Raw genomic sequence first — 18,160 nt, 5'->3', positions numbered from 1 at the left:
CTCTAATACAGATACCTAATAAAAATAAAAACAAATAAAAACAAAGACAAAAACAAGAAACCTTATGCACTACCAAGGCAACCCGCGAAACTTACAAATAACAAGCTAATAATAACTAATACTGAATAACAGCAAATCTAAATGAAAATATCTTACTAATAATACATTAGCAATATCTAACTAATACGTGAATAACAGCAAATCTAACTGAAAATATCTTACTAATAATATCTCAGCACTATCTAATTAATACGTGAATAACAGCAAATCTAACAAAAATATCTTGCTAATAATATCTTAATAACTCGCTGATGCCTAATTGACAATACATAATTAAATATGCCTAGCTAACAATATCTACCTATTAATAGCTGACAATTTCAAAACACCCATAGATACTACCTGGTAATATTCTAACTTGAACTAATCAACTTTACCTGACTATACGAATCCTCTCAACAAGCCTAACATAACTACGCAATCATACGTAACTAAACCTAACTGAAAAAAAAAAAAAATAGACCTAACAAACACCGTAGTAATATTTAATTAAACTAATCTAATTAACTTTACCTGACTATACTTATCCTATCAACAAACCTTACATAACATATTATAATATTATTCAGCTAACCTAAACTAATTAACTTTAATAATGATATCAACAGACCTTTCATAACTCTACTTAACCTAACTAATAAGGTATACTTAACAAGCTCCGTCATAATAATCTAGCCTAAATTAATTCACTATACTATTAACCAACTTTATACAACTAAATCTAAGAAATAAAATAAAATAAATAAATAAATAAATAAATAAATAAATAAATAAATAACAAACTGATGCCTAATACCACACAAACAAATCAACCCATTTTTGTTTTACTTTCCCGATTTATTTATTTTTCTTTATTTCGTTTTTACCAAGTCACCAACGCAAAAAGTAGACGACGAAGACCGAGCTGGCAACACTGTCCTTTCCGTGTGTGTGTGTGTGTGTGTGTGTGTGGTAAGAGATAATGGAATGAAGATAAGAAGAATGAATGATGAGATAATGAAGGAATGAAGGAAGAGGAGGAAAGAAGAGTTGCAGAATGGTATGTAGAATTGGGAAGCTACAACGGGAGGAGGAGGAGGAGGAGGAGGAGGAGAAGGAAAAAAAAGAGTAATCAGACATACAAAGCATCACACCACACCACACACCACACTACACCATACACCACACCACACCACACCACAAAGTTCAACACAAACATCACATTTACTCACTTCATCCACCGACATCATATCAAGTCTGATCCCACTCTTGACTCTTGAAGCGATTGTGTTGAACATGGTCGCGGGCACAACACCGCCACAACCACCACAACAACTTCTATAACCGCTCCACCACTGTCCTGTAACACCACCGCCGCCACCACCACCACCACCACACCGGCAGCAGGCGTCGCAGAAGTAGTAGTAGTAGTAGTTGATTTTCAGTGTTCAATATCCTTCAGTTGAGAAGGCGAAGGAGTGCCGATGTCCTACATGGTTGAAGTTCAGACTTGAGTAAATCCTGCAGGAGTGACAGACAGACAGACAGACAGATGAAGGCGCTGGCGAGGATATCACAAGGAAATGCCTGGAGGTGCGATGCGTTGCGTGACGGCTCCGGGTGGTGACTCCAGTGACAGTAGCTTGGTAGGGCGTGGGCGTGTGTCCGTGGATGTGAGCGTGGTGTGCTTGGTGTGTGCGGGGCGGGGAGGTGAGGTGAGGAGGTGTGTGTTCGTGTGTGCTGAGGCTGGCGGCCCGCAGTCGAATGAGGAAGGGAGCCGCTGGGTGAGGAAGCCAAGCAGAGTCAGGCGGGGTGAGGTGTTCGTTGTGACCTTGCCTTGATACAGACACACAGACAGACACGCGAGGTGGTGCAGCGCTGCGTAGACAAGGACGAGGCGCAAATGTCCGGTATTTGCTGACGCTACAGTTGCGGTCTGAGTCGGGGACATTTTTGCACAACCTCCTCTCTGTTTTGTGCCTCCCCTCAATCCCAAAACTCTCTCTCTCTCTCTCTCTCTCTCTCTCTCTCTCTCTCTCTCTCTCTCTGCTTTGTGCTTCCCCTCAAAATCAAGTTCTCAGTTTTGAAAGTCTCCCAGCTCTCCGGTTCTCCACTGCCAGCAGATCAGAGGGGAAAGGAAAAGAATAAAATAAACACAGTGAAAATTAAGTGCAGTGTGTTACTCTATTTCTGGTCTCGTTACTTTCATTATTTCATTTACTTTTATTTATTTATTTATTTTTTTCAATCTAACCTTCTGACTTCCTTCCTTCACTCCCTTAGTCTTTCCAACCAAACCCAATCTTCCTTTCTTCCTTCCTTTCCAATTCTTGCCAACCAGACCTAACCTAACATTCCTTCCTTCACTAATTTACTCAGCCTTACCAACCAAACCTTCCTTCTTTCATTCCCTTACTAAGTCTTGCCAACCAGACCTAACCTAACCTTCCTTCCTTCCTCCACCCCCTTAACCATTCTTTCCAGCCAGACCTAACCTTCCTTCATTCTTTCCCTTTCTACCTCCAAAACACTATCACCCCAACTTCATCACATTCCTTTCCACCCTAAACACTAACGTCAACTTGGTCCCTTCCTCAACCCTTCCACCTGCTCCACACCTCAGCTACCCACAGCTACACCACAACCTTTTCTCTCCTTTCTCAGTCCCCACACACCCACAAAGCCCTGTCAGTCGGTATTTTTAGCTCATCTGTCCTAATCCTCTTTGCTATATTTACTTCCTCCGCACTAACTCAGCTATGTTTGCTCGTTTACTCGCTGTTCCCAAGGTTGGCAAGACTCCCACGCCAGCAAATGTGTGTATGAGTGTTGTACCATGCGGTCTGAACAAGGGTTAGGTCAGGCTGTCTATGGTTGACTTAAGGTGGTGGTGTAAAAGGAAGACTATGGTGTAGGGAAAGAGTTGTATTTTTGAGGATATTAATGTGTGTGTGTGTGTGTGTGTGTGTGTGTGTGTGTGTGTGTGTGTGTGTGTGTGTGTGTGTGTGTGTGTGTGTGTGTGTGTGTGTGTGTGTGTGTGTGTGTGTATCGCTACGTAAATGTTATAGGCTGTGTTTGGACAACTTATTGAGGTGCTGCTGGTGTGAAAGGAGTGCGATGTAAGGAAAGAGTTGTATGCTTTGAGGATATTAATGTGAGTTTGAATGAGGTCAGGTTGTGTTTGGGTGGCATAAATCATTGAGGGAAAAAAAAAAAAGGATTGAAAAAAAAAAAAAGGAACCGTAGAAAGTCAAACAGGGGAACACAAAACTACCGGAAATAATTACAAGAACTTAAAATTAAACCAATCAAAATAGACAATCAGGCGAATCCTTTCTCCTCACATCAAACAGGAAAGCAAAGAGACAACATTCGGAAATTTAAACCATCCTGAAAGCAAAGTATGTAGAAGTATCCTTGCCACACATGTCATTCATTTATACTCGATTCTAAGATTGAAAAAAATGTTAATAGTCAGTACATAACGCATATAAAGACGATTATTCATGTAAACAGTATTCATGGTAATCATACGAACATAAGAACATAAGAAAATAAGAAAAGAGAGGCACGGTCAAGCCTAGGCGTGACAATTCCCATCACTGCTCACTAAAGATTCTACTAATATTACTCAACATGTGAATTGTGCCTCCAGATTTTTGCAGGATTAAACCAATAACGGACTAACTTCAATCATGACAACACAGAAACGTCAGAAAATAAGAGAAGCTGCAAAAAAACATCAAGTCTACACGTGGCAGTCCCTCATCGGCCGTTGAATAGATGGATAGGTTATTATATTGTTAAATTGTGATATGTACACAAAATTACATTCTTCTTGGTTCATAGCTCTTAGAAAAGTGAAAAATAAAATGCATGTCTTCAAAGTACAAGCGATTATTTTAAACAGATCAGTGCAGCTACAATGTACGTGCTGCACGGGGGAAAAAAGTGGTTTGTTTTGAGAATTATTGAGAAGTGAAGTGGATATAGGTAGAGGTAACCAGTAAGACAGTAATAGAAGTAAGATTGACTGATTTAATTTAATGCGCCGCAACATCGCAGTCATATGGCGCCGTATAGAAGTAACAGAAGAAACGATGATAAAAAAAAAAGAAAGAAAAAAACGAAAGAAAATAAAACGAAACCTTGAGCCTTTAAAAAAACACGCAAGACAAGAAAACAAAACAACAAAGAACAAGAAACAACACCGTATAAGAAAAAGAAGAAAAGAACAAAAAAAAAAGAAAAAAAAGACAGCTGACGAAGGTTAACCACACACTTTTTTTTTTCCTTCCTTTTTCCTTTACTCCCCCCCTTTTTTTTTCTCTCTCTCTTCCTCCTTCATCCTCTCTACAAATGCAACTCGTGACGCGCTCGTGACGTCCTAACAGATGGGACGCCTTACAAGTGACGGTAAATACGAAGTGAGACGTAAGACCGAGGCATAAAATGACGGCTTACGAAATTGTGCTGAGTCTGATAGTGTTGTATAAGGTAAGTGTGTGTGTATAGTGTGCATTGTTACTGTGTGTGTGTGTGTGTGTGTGTGTGTGTGTGTGTGTGTGTGTGTGTGTGTGTTTCTTTGTCTGTCTGTTTTAATCTCCCCAGTGTCTCGTCATCACTCTTACACTTAGCAAACGTTTGTCTTTTTCTTTTTCTTTTTCTTTCTTTCACCTATGGAGACGCCACACCTGCCTGTCTGCCCGTCACGTACACACACACAAACAAACACATACTTGTCACGTACACATCCTTGCTTACGTACGTACTGTGGTCACGTCTACAGATTTATGGTTATGTAGTGTGTGTGTGTGTGTGTGTGTGTGTGTGTGTGTGTGTGTGTGTGTGCTTGTCACTAGTCTGTTTATCCACTCCAACAGTCTCTCTCTCTCATAACAAAGTAACATCTGGCTACACACACACACACACACACACACACACACACACACACACACACACACACACACACACACATACACACACACAAATTCCTCTACCAATCACTTAACGAAAAAAAAAAAGAAAGAAAGACAGAAAGAAAACGATCAAGAGCGAATAAGTGAGGAAGCTAATAAATTCGCCACTCTCTACCCTTCCTCCTGTGAGCGGCAGCGAGGAGCAGCAACAGAAGCGGTTCTCGCCCCATGGTTCTGCTCAGTGGTTCACTCTGGTCCCGGTAACTTCAGTAATCCAATTAACCCTTTGACTCCTAATGGTAATAAAGTGCCTGGTTTTCGTAATATTATGTAATTTTACTAAGGTGAAGTAAGGCCGTGGGCACTAAAATTCTGATCTGCCTAATGCCATGCCTCACACCGACCACAACCCATTGCATCATCACTACATTAACCCTGCAAGAACCACAGTGTTGCAGCTTATGAACCACCGCCATATTGTCTGTTACCGCCTTACAGGGGAAGCACCAATAGGCTGCTGAACAGGGTAGTTATCAGTGAACTAATATGGAATCGTTTACCAGCTGACTGAGGAAGACCAAGTGAGCCTCTACTCCATAACCCTTTCACTGCAACGGTCACCTCATAGCACTGTAAAAGAAAACTATCAGCATGGACAGGGACAAGGTGGAAGAGATGGCTCATATCACCTTTCGTGGAGAAGTGTCTGAAAGTTGTAGATGACTGAGAAAATATTGTGTAGTAGTGAAAAGGTTAAGGGGACTCTTCAGTCGTATCTAAGGACAAGGTTTACCATCCACCAGGCAATATGCAGCTGCAGGATACATCACGTGTGTCGCAGAAGGGACAGGCACCACTCAGGGCTAAGTTCACCACATAAGTGTATCCTTATAATTTCTTATCTCCACAAATATCCTGACAATGCAGAACTCTATCCAATCCAGTAGAACATCTGGCTACACACACACACACACACACACACACACACACACACACACACATTCAAATTCCTCTACCAATCACTTAACAAAACAAGAGCGTGACGCCCAAACACCAAAACGTCACGTCACGGCAGCCCCCAAAACAGCAGCGCCCTCCGCTCAGTAGTGGGAAAAAAAAAAAATAATAATAATAATAAACCAGGTAGAAAAGCTCATTCTACTAACAATATAAGGTATGTTAGTGTATTCCACGCTGAGAACACACCACGGGAACTCCTTAGTTGGTTCTGTCACCACCGAAATGCAAAGTATAGGATGGGCCGCTGAGCTGACACAGGCAACTCGAGGGTTCACAAACTGAACCAACAGCATCTCTTTACGCATTGCTGCCAGACGCACAAGTACCCTCTACGTACCCAAACCTACTCAGAGATACGAATTTCTTAAGGATTTCCGAAATTCGTAACTTTTTTTAGTGAATCTGTAAAAGCTACTTGCTCCTCGGAACTAGAGCACCGGGGCACAGCAGGCGAGGTCATGTAGCAAAGTAGATTAAGGTGATCCTCTGTTCCGAATAAACTGTTCTTTACTTACTGCCAAATTATTAAAACCCATACCTGGAAAAAAAAAATTTACAAAGATTTTTGAAATTAAAAATTTTCTTCAAAAATTGCAGAATTTCAAAACGCGAAAAGTAGAAGAGAAATGTTGATATAAAAGATTTAGTATACCAGTCAAAGCACAGTGTATGGAGAGAGAGAGAGAGAGAGAGAGAGAGAGAGAGAGAGAGAGAGAGAGAGAGAGGAGAGAGAGAGAGAGAGAGAGAGAGAGAGAGAGAATAGTAATACGACGACAGAAAGAACTAAGTGAAGACGCTGTAAAAGGAAACAAAAAAGTCAAGAGTTCATTCAAACTGTTGTGGCTGAGAAGGGGAAAAATTTAACCTGACTGAGAGGAGGAAAAGGCAGTAGCGGAGGACGAGAGGCATGCTTTTCTCACTGGCTACGAAAGAGACCTGACGTAACAAAATATAACGAGGTAAAGAAGATTGTAGTAAGAAAATTGATAGGCAAGGAAGCAGAGAGGGGAGCGAGGGTGCTGGAAGTAAATGGACTTGTTGGCAGAGACAGGAAGGCAAGCAAGGTGCAGCATAACACTCTGGGATTTTATGACGTCAGGAGGCAGGTTACGAAACATTCATATTCACGCAACGTATCGAACAATTGCTGCCATCACCTTCATTAGCGCCTCAGGTAACGACAGGTAACACGGGGAGTCAAATAGTCGCCTTTACATCACTGAACACATATTAACATGTGTACTAAAAGTGAATTACCAGTTTGATTGAAGTTTGCATACTTGAGTGAGCGATGTGTTCCATATTGATAAGAATAATTATCGTATGAACTTGTTTTCTATCTCATCTACTGATAACTGCTGGTGCTGATAACATTCCGGCCATTCAAAGGTACCACTGCTGAAAGGTTGTCATGGATAGATTAATTAATGACGATGAATATTTACATTTCATTAGTAGATTCGTAAGTTATTTGTTTATTCCCTCATAGCATTTCAGAGAGAGAGAGGGAGAGAGAGAGAGAGAGAGAGAGAGAGAGAGAGAGAGAGAGAGAGAGAGAGAGAGAGAGAGAGAGAGAGAGAGAGAGAGAGAGAGAGAGATAAGGGTACCCATCATTCTTGTTATCACCTTTGCATCGCCAGTCACTCTGAAATCACCAAAACTGAGCCTTGTCTTCACCCAACACACACACACACACACACACACACACACTCACACACACACCCACACCAGCACTTGAGGCCCGCGGAGAACCACCATCACCTCCGCCGCCACCATCACCACCTTTGTTTCACCCTCCACCCCAACAAACAGTGACAGTTGTGGTACTTTCTCAGTTCGCCTTCGTGTTGTGCCTTGGGGAGCGAGACGGAGGATACATAAGGACTTTGAAACGAGTGATGGGCAGAGGGGCATCCTTCTCCTTCTCGAAATTGTGAAAGAAAACGCAGCATAATGTCTGCATCCTACGATAATCCCGGTTTTTCCAACGAAGTGAGTTTTCCCTTCATTGTATAAAAGAAAACGTAGTTGATTTTGTTTTCCATCTGTAGAAACTGAGTCATATGGTGCCGTCTTACCGTACAGAGAGAGAGAGAGAGAGAGAGAGAGAGAGAGAGTCGCACAGATGTTTGTTTTTTTTAAGCAAAGAAAACCGAGAGAAGTTTCTATGAAAAAGGCAAAAATGAAAAAAAGAAAACTTTAGTTAAAGATTCCGTTCTAAGTGTGTGTGTGTGTGTGTGTGTGTGTGTGTACGTCATATCACTTGCTAACAGGCCAGCCATGATGATGCAGCAAAAGAGAAGTTAAGACTCGTTTCAGGACGGTGTTTGCCAACTGTTCATCGACTTACCCTCATAACTCTCCACGGATTTTAGTGGAAATTATTAGTTTGCAAGACTTTGTGTGTTTTCGTAATTCTACTGAGAGTCTGACGAGGATTCTGTATCAGCAAAGGGAAAGTGTCCATGAAAACCTGACTAGTCATCTCTGTGGAAATAATCCTGTTGAAAAGACTAAAACATTTAAGAGTACCAGAGAGAGAGAGAGAGAGAGAGAGAGAGAGAGAGAGTACACGAAACTTTCTTTCTTCTTTTCAGTTCTCTAATATAATGTAGAAATGAAAAAAGAGAGGAAAGATTGAAGGGTGAGAATGGAAAGGGAAGGAGGAATAGAAATATGGAGTATTAAGACGTAATGTGTATATATCTTTGGGGAATGGAACCTGACACACACACACACACGGTAGCGGCATTACATCAGACTATCATGTTAGGCAAGGCAGGTGATAACAGCCTCTGAACACACATGTAACCCTGATCACGAGGCACTCAATGTGTTACTTAAGCTTATGACTTCACTCCTTCCATAAAACTCAAATACTGCGCCTTAATAAAGAGGTGTACAATTCCACCTGTACGTGAATCCATCTGCAGTTTGATCATTAATAAGGGGACAATAAATTTATGGCGATAATTTCTTTGAACTTATAAGATTTTCAGATCCCGTAAAGTTTGTTATCATCTTCCTTATAAACATGAGGGACGATGTTCTCCTGAAGACTGTTAACTCGTTTGAGGTTGTGAAGTGATACTGGAATGTTTAGTTTGGTGTAGTTAGATTTAAAGAAGAGATAGGAAGGAACTCGTTCTCAGATATAGCGGTAGATGAATGGAATAGAGTCTAATGAGGTTCTTAGTGCCGAGTCAATAGGGAGCTTTAAAGGTTAGACAAATTTATGGATGAGGATGACAGGCAAAAGTCCTTGACACGCAAAAAAAAAAAAAAAAAGAGAAAAAGAAAAGAAAAAAAAATGGCAGCAGAGTGAAACTGTAACACACATATATAACAAGAAAAGGAAAAGACAGTACAAATATTTTTCCATTAGCGTAATATATAATTTCACTGCAGGATTAAAAGAAAAAAAAAAAACACTAGTACAACCATTTACCTGACCTCCTCACCTGCACCTACCTGGGCACTGAGGAAGAACACCTGTCACTTAGTCATATAATTATTTCTTTACCTGCGAAGTTTTCCGGGCCATCTCCTCTTATCAAATCCCTGCACTTTGTTGTCAATCCGACGCTACTGATAACGCAAACATTCCAGTAGGTCAGGATTTTATAAGTTGGGTTAATGGTTTTATTGTTTCATTACTATTGTGTGTTTGGTTCGTCTTTTCTTTTCTTTCTTTCTTTCTTTTTAGATCTGCGTTGTCATCGTTACGTTTTCATGGACAAACTAAGCTGTACTAATTATCTTCTGCTTTTTCTTTCTCTCTTTCTTTTCTTCATGTCTCTCTTATTTTTTTCGTTAGTTCTCTCTTCCTCCTTACCACATGCGCTTTGGCAGTCGAGAGGTCTGCAAGCGCTCTTAATTAAGCGTTCAAATCCTGGCCACGATCCGAGACTCCGAGCGAAGGAAGAGCATCACTTGGAAAACGGTTCGCAAATGCCAAATTCTAATCCCTTCGCTAGATGGACTACGGAAATCTGACGTGAAAACCGAAAAAAAGGACGAAAAAAAATAAATAGTGAATGAGGCTAACTATGTCCCTTCTCTCCCCAACACACAGAACGGAGAGGTTGCCATCTCTCTGGACACTCTATCGGCCAAGACCAAGGCAAGCGAGGGCATCACATACTCCTGGGACAAAGTGAACGTGTTTGCTACCTCCACTCAAGGATGCGGCAAGAAGAAATTGACGAAAGAAAAACATATTCTGAAAGACGGTGAGAGAGAGAGAGAGAGAGAGAGAGAGAGAGAGAGAGAGAGAGAGAGAGAGAGAGAGGAGAGAGAGAGAGAGAGAGAGAGAGAGAGAGAGAGAGAGGTTAATGAAAGATCGTGCAAGATAATGAAAACGGAAATTATGATAAAAAAAAATACAACTATAAAGAAAAAAGAAAAAAGAGAGGGAGAGAAAAAGAGTATTTACCAAACTTATGTAATATTACTTTAATGACTTCGACCAGATAAAAAAAAAAAATAAATAAATAAATAAAAATAAATAGACTGTCTTTCTTGCATCACATTATTATCCTCTCTCTCTCCCAAGTGACGGGGATATGCCGGCCTGGGGAGCTGCTGGCGATCATGGGAGCTTCGGGGGCTGGCAAGACCACACTCCTTAACGTGCTCACCTTCAGGAGCGACAACGCCCTCAAGGTGACAGGTGAGTCCCTCCCAAGCGCACACACACACACACAAACAGAGGGCGATGCAATTATAGTGAAAGTAAAGAGGTTTGTCAACATAAAAATCATACTTCATTTCCTCCTCTTCCTCATTCTTCTTCTCCTTCTCCAACCTACTTGATCCTCCTCCTCCTTCGTCTAATAAATTCTCCTCCTCCTTCTCCTCCTCTTCCCCCCTTTTCCTTCTTATCGTCCTCCTCTTCCTCCTTCCCCTTTTCTTTCTCTTTCCCCTTCTCCTTCTCCTTCTCCTCCTCCCCCTCCTTCAGGTAAGCTCTACATCAACGGCAGGAAGGTGACCTCTGACCTCCTGACCAAGTCCTCGGCCTACGTGCAGCAGGAGGACCTGTTCATCGGCACTTTCACCGTCATGGAGCAGCTCATGTTCCAGGTGGGTCCTCGTCATCGTCATCATCATCATCATCATCATCATCATCATCATTTTCTTTCTGTTCTTGTCTTTCTCCTCCTCCTCCTCCTCTTCTTCTTTTTCTCTTCCTCCTTTTTTTTTTCCTGCTACTACTACTACTTTTCTTTTTCTTTTTTCTCTTCCTCCTCCTACTACTCCTACTCCTCTTTTCCTCCTCCTTCTCCTCCTCCTCCTCCTCATCATCATCATCTTCATTATCATAATTATTTCCTTGCTGTTGCTTCTGTTTTTGTTGTTGTTCTTCTTCTTCCTCTACTTCTTCCTCACCCTCTTCTCATCATCATCTTTTCTTGTTGTTGTTGATCTTCTCCTTCATCTTTTTTCTTCTTCTTCCTCCTCCTCCTCCTTTAGTTGTTGTTGTTGTTCTCTTCTTTCTCTTCTTTTTCTTTCTCTTCTCTTTCTCCCAGGATATTTTTTGTTCTTTCACTTATTTTCCTCTTCCTTTTCCTTACTTCTTGTTCGAGATTCTTGTATTATTAAAAAATTTTTCTTTTGTGCTATTTATCATAGTTTTTTGGAAAAAATATCAATATTCTGTAATACGAGGTTATTAAATACCTTTCTTCTCCTCCTCCTCTTGACAGGCCAATCTGAGGATGGAGCGAGGCTTCACCCAGAAGCAAATAACAGCCAGAGTCGAGGAGGTTATGCAGGAAGTAAGTAGTAGTAGTAGTAGTAGTAGCAGTAGTAGTAGTAGTAGTAGTAGTAGTAGTAGTAGTAATAGTAGCAGAAGTAGTAGTAGTAGTTGTTGTTGCTAATGCTGTTGTTGTAATGATGATGATGATGACGATGATGATGATAATAATAATACTAACATCACACACACTTACTCACAAACAAACAAACTAACCAACTCCTCGCACACCAGTACCTCAAATCCCTCCCTGATCTAAATGGTGGCAGTGCATGCATACTCATATTTTTATTTATCTTTTTTTCCTCGTATCCTTTCAGCTGAGCCTCACTAAATGCGCCAAGACCCTGATTGGAGTGCCCGGTCGCATCAAGGGGATCTCAGGCGGGGAGACCAAGAGACTGGCCTTCGCATGTGAGGTGAGTGGCGCCTGTCACTCCTTTACTGAGACTTGGGAAGAATGTGATGTAGTTGTAAAATTGTCCTTTTTTAGTATGTGTGTGAATTTTGTTTGTTTTTTTGTTGACACGTGTTGTTATTATGTGGTGGTCTTGTGTGTCGTCTTTATGGTGTGTGTGTGTGTGTGTGTGTGTGTGTGTGTGACTCTCCGATACCTGTAAACTTATGAACTTTCTTCTTTGTACCTTTCTAACATTCGTCTTCTTTTTATGCATATCAAACAGACCGGCCAGAAAAAAAAAAAAAAAACATGATTTGAACAAAGCATAACATTTTGCCCAGAATAAAGAATCAAGTGTCTGGAAGTAAGTGCTTAGGCTATTCCCCAAGGATGGTTGCATGACTGACTGTTCGCTTACCTCTGCTTCTCCCTGCAGCTGCTGACCAACCCGCCTCTCATGTTTCTGGACGAACCCACCTCCGGCCTGGACTCCTTCATGGCCCAGAGTGTGGTGCAGGCCATGAAGACGCTGGCTGACAGGGGCAAGACCATCATCTCCACCATCCATCAGCCCAGCTCGGAGGTGAGGGGCTGTTTGGGGTTGGCGCATATGTGTGTGTCTCTCTCTCTCTCCCTCTGTCTCTCTGTACAACTTCGCCCTCTGGAAATACAATTATCTGGAGTGAACGAGAAGAGTGAAGGACGCAAAGAATGTGTATCAACGGGGAGGGTAAATATAGATATGCTCTCTCTCTCTCTCTCTCTCTCTCTCTCTCTCTCTCTCTCTCTCTCTCTCTCTCTCTCTCTCTCTCTCTCTCTCTCTCTCTCTCTCTCTCTCTCTCATCACCTGTACACATTTCCATGTTTCACTTACAACAGTTCCCTCCATCACACACCTGTCCGCCTGTGCTAACTAGTCCCTTCCCCGGCCAGGTGTTTGCCCTCTTCGACCGCGTCCTGCTGATGGGGGAAGGACGCCTGGCATACCTGGGACAGACGCAGGGGGCGGTATCCTTCTTCAAGGGGTAAGTGGATCCTGCAGTGACCAGACAATGCACGCAAGAACGAAGGGGAAGCTACAAGAATCCGTTAGATCTACGTATGGTAGATTAGCTATGTACGTTTACCTGATATTCACACAGTTTTCTAATAATCTTTTAAAGTTTTTCGTTGATCTACACGTATTTAAGGGAAGAAGAACGAAGGGAGACAGAGTGAGATGGAGGGATGGAATTACGGTAGAACCACAAAAGATGGGAGTCACAGGGGGATATGCAAGGGATAGAAACAACTGGAGGAAGAGACTCGTACCTACACACATGTCGCCTGCCTCTCATGCTATTGAAACGGCGAAAAGAGGAGAATTAGATTATACACGTGGCAAACTATGTATAAGACTTGCCTATACGTATACGAGTATCTATATATATACTAGTCCGTTTTGCTGGTCCTCTGAAGCTCCGCAGTGATTTGTGAAACTTGAATACAAAGAGTTCCCTTAGACCTTAGCGATTGTTATGAAGTTTTTTTTTTTTTTTTTGGCGTTCATTTCCCTTAAAAAAAAATGTCGTTAACCCTTTCACTGTTACTTGGGACATTTTTCTTTAATTACTAACCACTCTGAGACATCTTTTTCTTGTTCTACAGCCACTTAGACATTGTACTACATAGAAATTGCATCTCTTCTTATATTACCCCCCTCTTTCCTGTAGATGTTCATGAAGCCTCTGAACATTGCTTTTATTACAGTTAATTATTACATATCATAGTTAAAGGTTAAAGAAGGGAAAAGATTGCGGAAATAGCGTCTAACAGGAACACTTCAAGCCTAATCATACAACACACCAACCTTTACCCAGCCTGCACTTCGCCCTTCACCCCCAGGCTAGGCTACACGTGTCCCAGCACCTACAATCCCGCTGACTTCTTCATCTCAACCCTGGCGGTGAATCCTGAGAAGGAAGAGGAGTGTCGGGCTTTCGTGGACTCTACCTGCGACACCTTTGCCAGCTCAAGCGAGGGCCAGGCAGTTGGGCGCTCCGTGCAGGATAACATGCAAGGCGGCGGTACTACAAATGGTTGGCTGGGGAACGAGAACGGCAAGGTGAAAATTATTGGTCTTGATTATTTTCTTATTCTTCTACGTACGTGAATTCCTTTTTTTTTTCTTTCTTTTTTTTTTCTCTCTCTCCTCTCTTTTTACATTTTTTCTTCATATGTTTAATCTTTTCTTCTTATTCTTCCACGTGCATTCCTCTTCTAACTTTTTTCTTTGCTCTCTTTCTTACATTTTCTCTTTTAACATCTTTACTCTTTTCACTAAATTTTCTCACGTACCCATTCTAAATATTCGACTAGTTCTTACGAATACCCTATTTTAAAACTTCCTTCAGATTCTTCCACGTACCAATTCTAAAACTTTCTTCTCTCTCATGCTTTCGTTTCCTCACGTTGACCTTTCCCCTTTCCTCGCCCGCCAGAAATCCGTGTCGCCGTACAAGGTCGGTTGGTGGCAGCAGTTCAAGGCGGTTCTCAAGAGGTCAGTTCTCGCCAACACAAGGGAACCCATGGTGCTGAAGACGAAGGTGTTTCAGATGATTGTAAGTGTGGGTGTGTGAGTGTGTGTGTGTGTGTGTGTAGGTAAAGTGGAGGGTGGTGCAATTAAATACATTAGTTCGACAGTAAACTTAAGTGGAAATAATCCTAATTTTTTCCTTTCCTTTTTTCTTGTTCTTGTTCTTTATCTTCTTTCTCCTCCTCCTTTACCACTACCACCTATCCTCCTCCTCCTTTCCTCACCGCACCTGCCCTCACACCTGAACCACATCTACGCTGCCACCTCTGGCGTCTCGTGGTGCAGATCGTGTCCCTGCTGTTGGGCGTGATCTACCTCGACCAGGAGATGACACAGGAGGGTATCTCCAACATCAACGGCGCGCTTTTCCTCATCCTGACGCAGATTAGCTTCTCTAACACAATGGGCGTCGTGAACGTGAGTATTGCCTGTCTGTTGCTGCACCATATTCTGAAACCCATCTGCGCCGCGCCCCGACTGCTTTCCAAAGGCTCTAGTTGAAGTTACGTTGGTTTTATGAGTGTTTTTACGGTTTTGATGACGGACTGACAAGGTTTTTATATTCTTAACAAGAGAAACAATAAGTGACACGGATTTTAAGGGTTCATAAGGTTCTGGTTACAAATTAACAAGAATTTTACATTATTAGCATGCGAAACACTCTAGATAAACTGGTTAATCATCTCTGTGGCCTTTGAAAATAGTCGTGGGGAGAGAGCAAGGCGTTACAGAGACAAGAGCTGTTAACTTCTAAATAAAGGCGCACATTTATCCCTTAACGTAGTGAATCTGTAATATCGTTCCCGTTATTTTATTCATCTATTTATTTTGCTTTTTTTTTTCCTTGAGCTCTTTTCCTAACACATAAAAACAACCATCTCTTTTTCTTTTATTTTTTTTCCCTTCCTCAGACCTTTTGCACGGAGCTTCCAATCTTCTTACGGGAACACTTCAACGGTATGTACAGAACAGACGTGTATTTCATATCCAAGAACCTCGCCGAGCTTCCCCTCACCATTTTCCTGCCACTCCTCTTCGTCAGCATCGTCTACTACATGATAGGACTGTATGCGCCTGCTGAGAACTTCTTCATCTGCGCGGGGCTCCTTATACTGGTGGCGAATGCGGCTGTGTCCTTTGGTAAGCTGTGTGTGTGTTTGAATTCTTAGGTTCGTGTTGTGTGGATCCAAATATTTTGAAATAATTCCGCCCGCACCTCCACTACATTCAAAAGGGATTTTTAAGGGTGCTTTATGTTTCTAGTGACAGATTAACAAAATTTCTGCATTTTTATCAGGAGAAAACTCTTGAGGACCCGGCTACTCATATTTGTGGCCTTTGAAAATACATGTGGTCAGAGAGCGAAGGGTTTCTGAATACGGGCCATCGTGTAGAGGTGGACGTGTGATTGTTATTGTTGTTACTCTCTCTCTCTCTCTCTCTCTCTCTCTCTCTCTCTCTCTCTCTCTCTCTCTCTCTCTCTCTCTCTCCTTTTTTTATTATTGTTCATCTTCTGTTGCTTACGGTATAAGTGTTTTATCTTCCTCCTCCTCTTCCTCCACTTCCTCCAAATACCTACCAGCTAATATACCATCCTCCCACAACAACAACAAAAACAACTACTATTTCTACTACTACTACTACTACTACTACTCTCCCTTGCAGGCTACATGATCTCCTGTATGGCAAGGAACCTTAATATAGCCTTGGCTATCGCGGCGCCGCTGCTTATTCCCCTCATGCTGTTTGGCGGTCTCTTCCTCAACGTGGAGTGAGTGGGGAGTGCGTGGGCAGGTTGGGGAGTGGGTGGGGACGTGTGGCAGGCCGTGTGTGGGGAGGGGGGGGGCCGGTTGAATGTGATGGAAGCTGGGAGGGAGAGTGTCTGATGAGGTAAGGAGGGAGTGGTGGTGATGGTGGTGGTTCTGGGAGTAGTAGTAAGACCGGTGGTGATGACAGTCCCAGTAGTAGTAGTAGTAGTAGTAGTAGTAGCAGAGAAATAAAAAAAAAATACTGAACTGTAGGTGTTGATCTCTCTCTGTCTCTCTCTCACAATCCCCATCCCTTCCACATACAGCTCCATTCCCGTGTACTTCATCTGGATCCGCTACATCTCCTGGTTCAATTACGGCAACGAGGCACTTATCATCAACCAGTGGCAGAATGTAAAGAACATCACCTGCCCACCGGACCAGATACCCAGCCTGTGTGCCTTCACGGGAGAGGACGTCATTGAGGACCTGTCTTTCAATAAGGTGAGTGGGAGCAGCAGGAGGATGAGCAGAGGGTGGGAAAGAATGGTACAGGAAAACTGATATTATGAGGAAGACGGTACATGAGATTATTGATGATGGTGGTAGTAGTAGTAGTAGTAGTAGTAGTAGTAGTAGTAGTAGTAGTAGTAGTAGTAGTAGTAGTAGTAGTAGTAGTAGTAGTAATGAAAATGTTAAGAATAATGATGATGATGTTTGTATTATTATTATTATTATTATTATTATTATTATTATTATTATTATTATTATTATTATTATTATTATAGTTCTAATTGTATATTCCTCCTTTTCCTCCTCCTCCTCCTGCAGAACAATTTAGGCCTCGATGTGGGTCTTCTCTTTGTCATTATCATTGGGTTCCGCTTCATCGGCTTCCTGCTGCTGCTTCTCAAGACAAAGAGGAAAGCGGTGCAGCAGATTGACTGAAAACACCAGAGAGCACAAGAGGGAGGGGCAGTGGTGGGGAGGACAGCTGGTGATGGAGATGGTGGGTCGCACATTGGGGGACGGAGGGGGAGCGGCTTGGAGGAATGTGTCGAAAAGAGAACAGTAACATATGAGGCGGTGCTTTATAGGTAGTGTGACAATTACTTGAACTTTTTGTTACTAGTATTTATGGTTATTTGTTGCTGTCCTGTTCTATTTATCCATTTTCTTTTCCTTCAGAGGAGCTATGTGTATTAGTATTTTTGTTCTTTACTCTCCTATTGTTTCTTGCTATTTATTGTTTCATAAATTAAGTAGATTGTTGATGTAATCTGCGTAAACATAATGTAATAGTGACATCCTTGTTTTCTTTGCCACTGCAGGCATGTATGTTAATGTACTACTTACTAATAAAATGCCTAACCAGCAACACCTAACTCTAAAAAAATGAAGTTTGTAACCCTAAGAGAGAGAGAGAGAGAGAGAGAGAGAGAGAGAGAGAGAGAGAGAGAGAGAGAGAGAGAGAGAGAGAGAGAGAGAGAGAGAGAGAGAGAGAGAGAGAGAGAGAATCAACTAAAGTGGTCTTTTAAAATAATTTTTATGAGGGAAAAGAAGAGATTATTTTGAATCCTCCCATTTTTTCATTGTATTATGCTGTTCAATAATTTTCTACCCTATTTTATAATTTTCTAGACTATTTTATGCTGTTCTAGACTATACTATGCTATTCTAGACTATTATATGATGCTCTACACT

At 41.8% G+C, this 18,160-nt stretch overlaps 1 protein-coding gene across 1 annotated transcript; it reads left to right on the top strand.

Moving 5' to 3' along the window:
- Nucleotides 1-7,632: 7,632 nt before the first annotated feature.
- LOC135090252 (protein white-like) lies at nucleotides 7,633-17,761 on the top strand. The gene is made up of 15 exons (XM_063986847.1): nucleotides 7,633-7,970; nucleotides 10,054-10,210; nucleotides 10,534-10,650; nucleotides 10,939-11,060; nucleotides 11,684-11,755; nucleotides 12,054-12,152; nucleotides 12,570-12,716; nucleotides 13,067-13,158; nucleotides 14,018-14,237; nucleotides 14,614-14,733; nucleotides 14,994-15,125; nucleotides 15,620-15,848; nucleotides 16,374-16,479; nucleotides 16,783-16,960; nucleotides 17,288-17,761. The coding sequence occupies exons 1-15, from the start codon at nucleotides 7,932-7,934 to the stop codon at nucleotides 17,402-17,404; spliced, it is 1,947 nt and encodes a 648-aa protein (XP_063842917.1). The 5' UTR covers nucleotides 7,633-7,931; the 3' UTR covers nucleotides 17,405-17,761.
- Nucleotides 17,762-18,160: the final 399 nt, after the last annotated feature.

Source organism: Scylla paramamosain, chromosome 34, assembly GCF_035594125.1.
Source record: "Scylla paramamosain isolate STU-SP2022 chromosome 34, ASM3559412v1, whole genome shotgun sequence".
In the NCBI taxonomy this organism is placed as follows: Eukaryota; Metazoa; Arthropoda; class Malacostraca; order Decapoda; family Portunidae; genus Scylla; species Scylla paramamosain.
Note: the sequence above shows the minus strand (reverse complement) of the source record. Positions and strands in the feature narration are given on the sequence as shown.

What these genes read in the sequence shown, in the direction of transcription:
- LOC135090252 (XM_063986847.1), top strand. Translation starts at nt 7,932, where the DNA reads ATGTCTGCATCCTACGATAATCCCGGTTTTTCCAACGAA. An exon ending in ATCCCGGTTTTTCCAACGAA is followed by an intron (nt 7,971 to 10,053) that starts GTGAGTTTTCCC and finishes CCCAACACACAG; the next exon opens with AACGGAGAGGTTGCCATCTC. An exon ending in TGGGGAACGAGAACGGCAAG is followed by an intron (nt 14,238 to 14,613) that starts GTGAAAATTATT and finishes CTCGCCCGCCAG; the next exon opens with AAATCCGTGTCGCCGTACAA.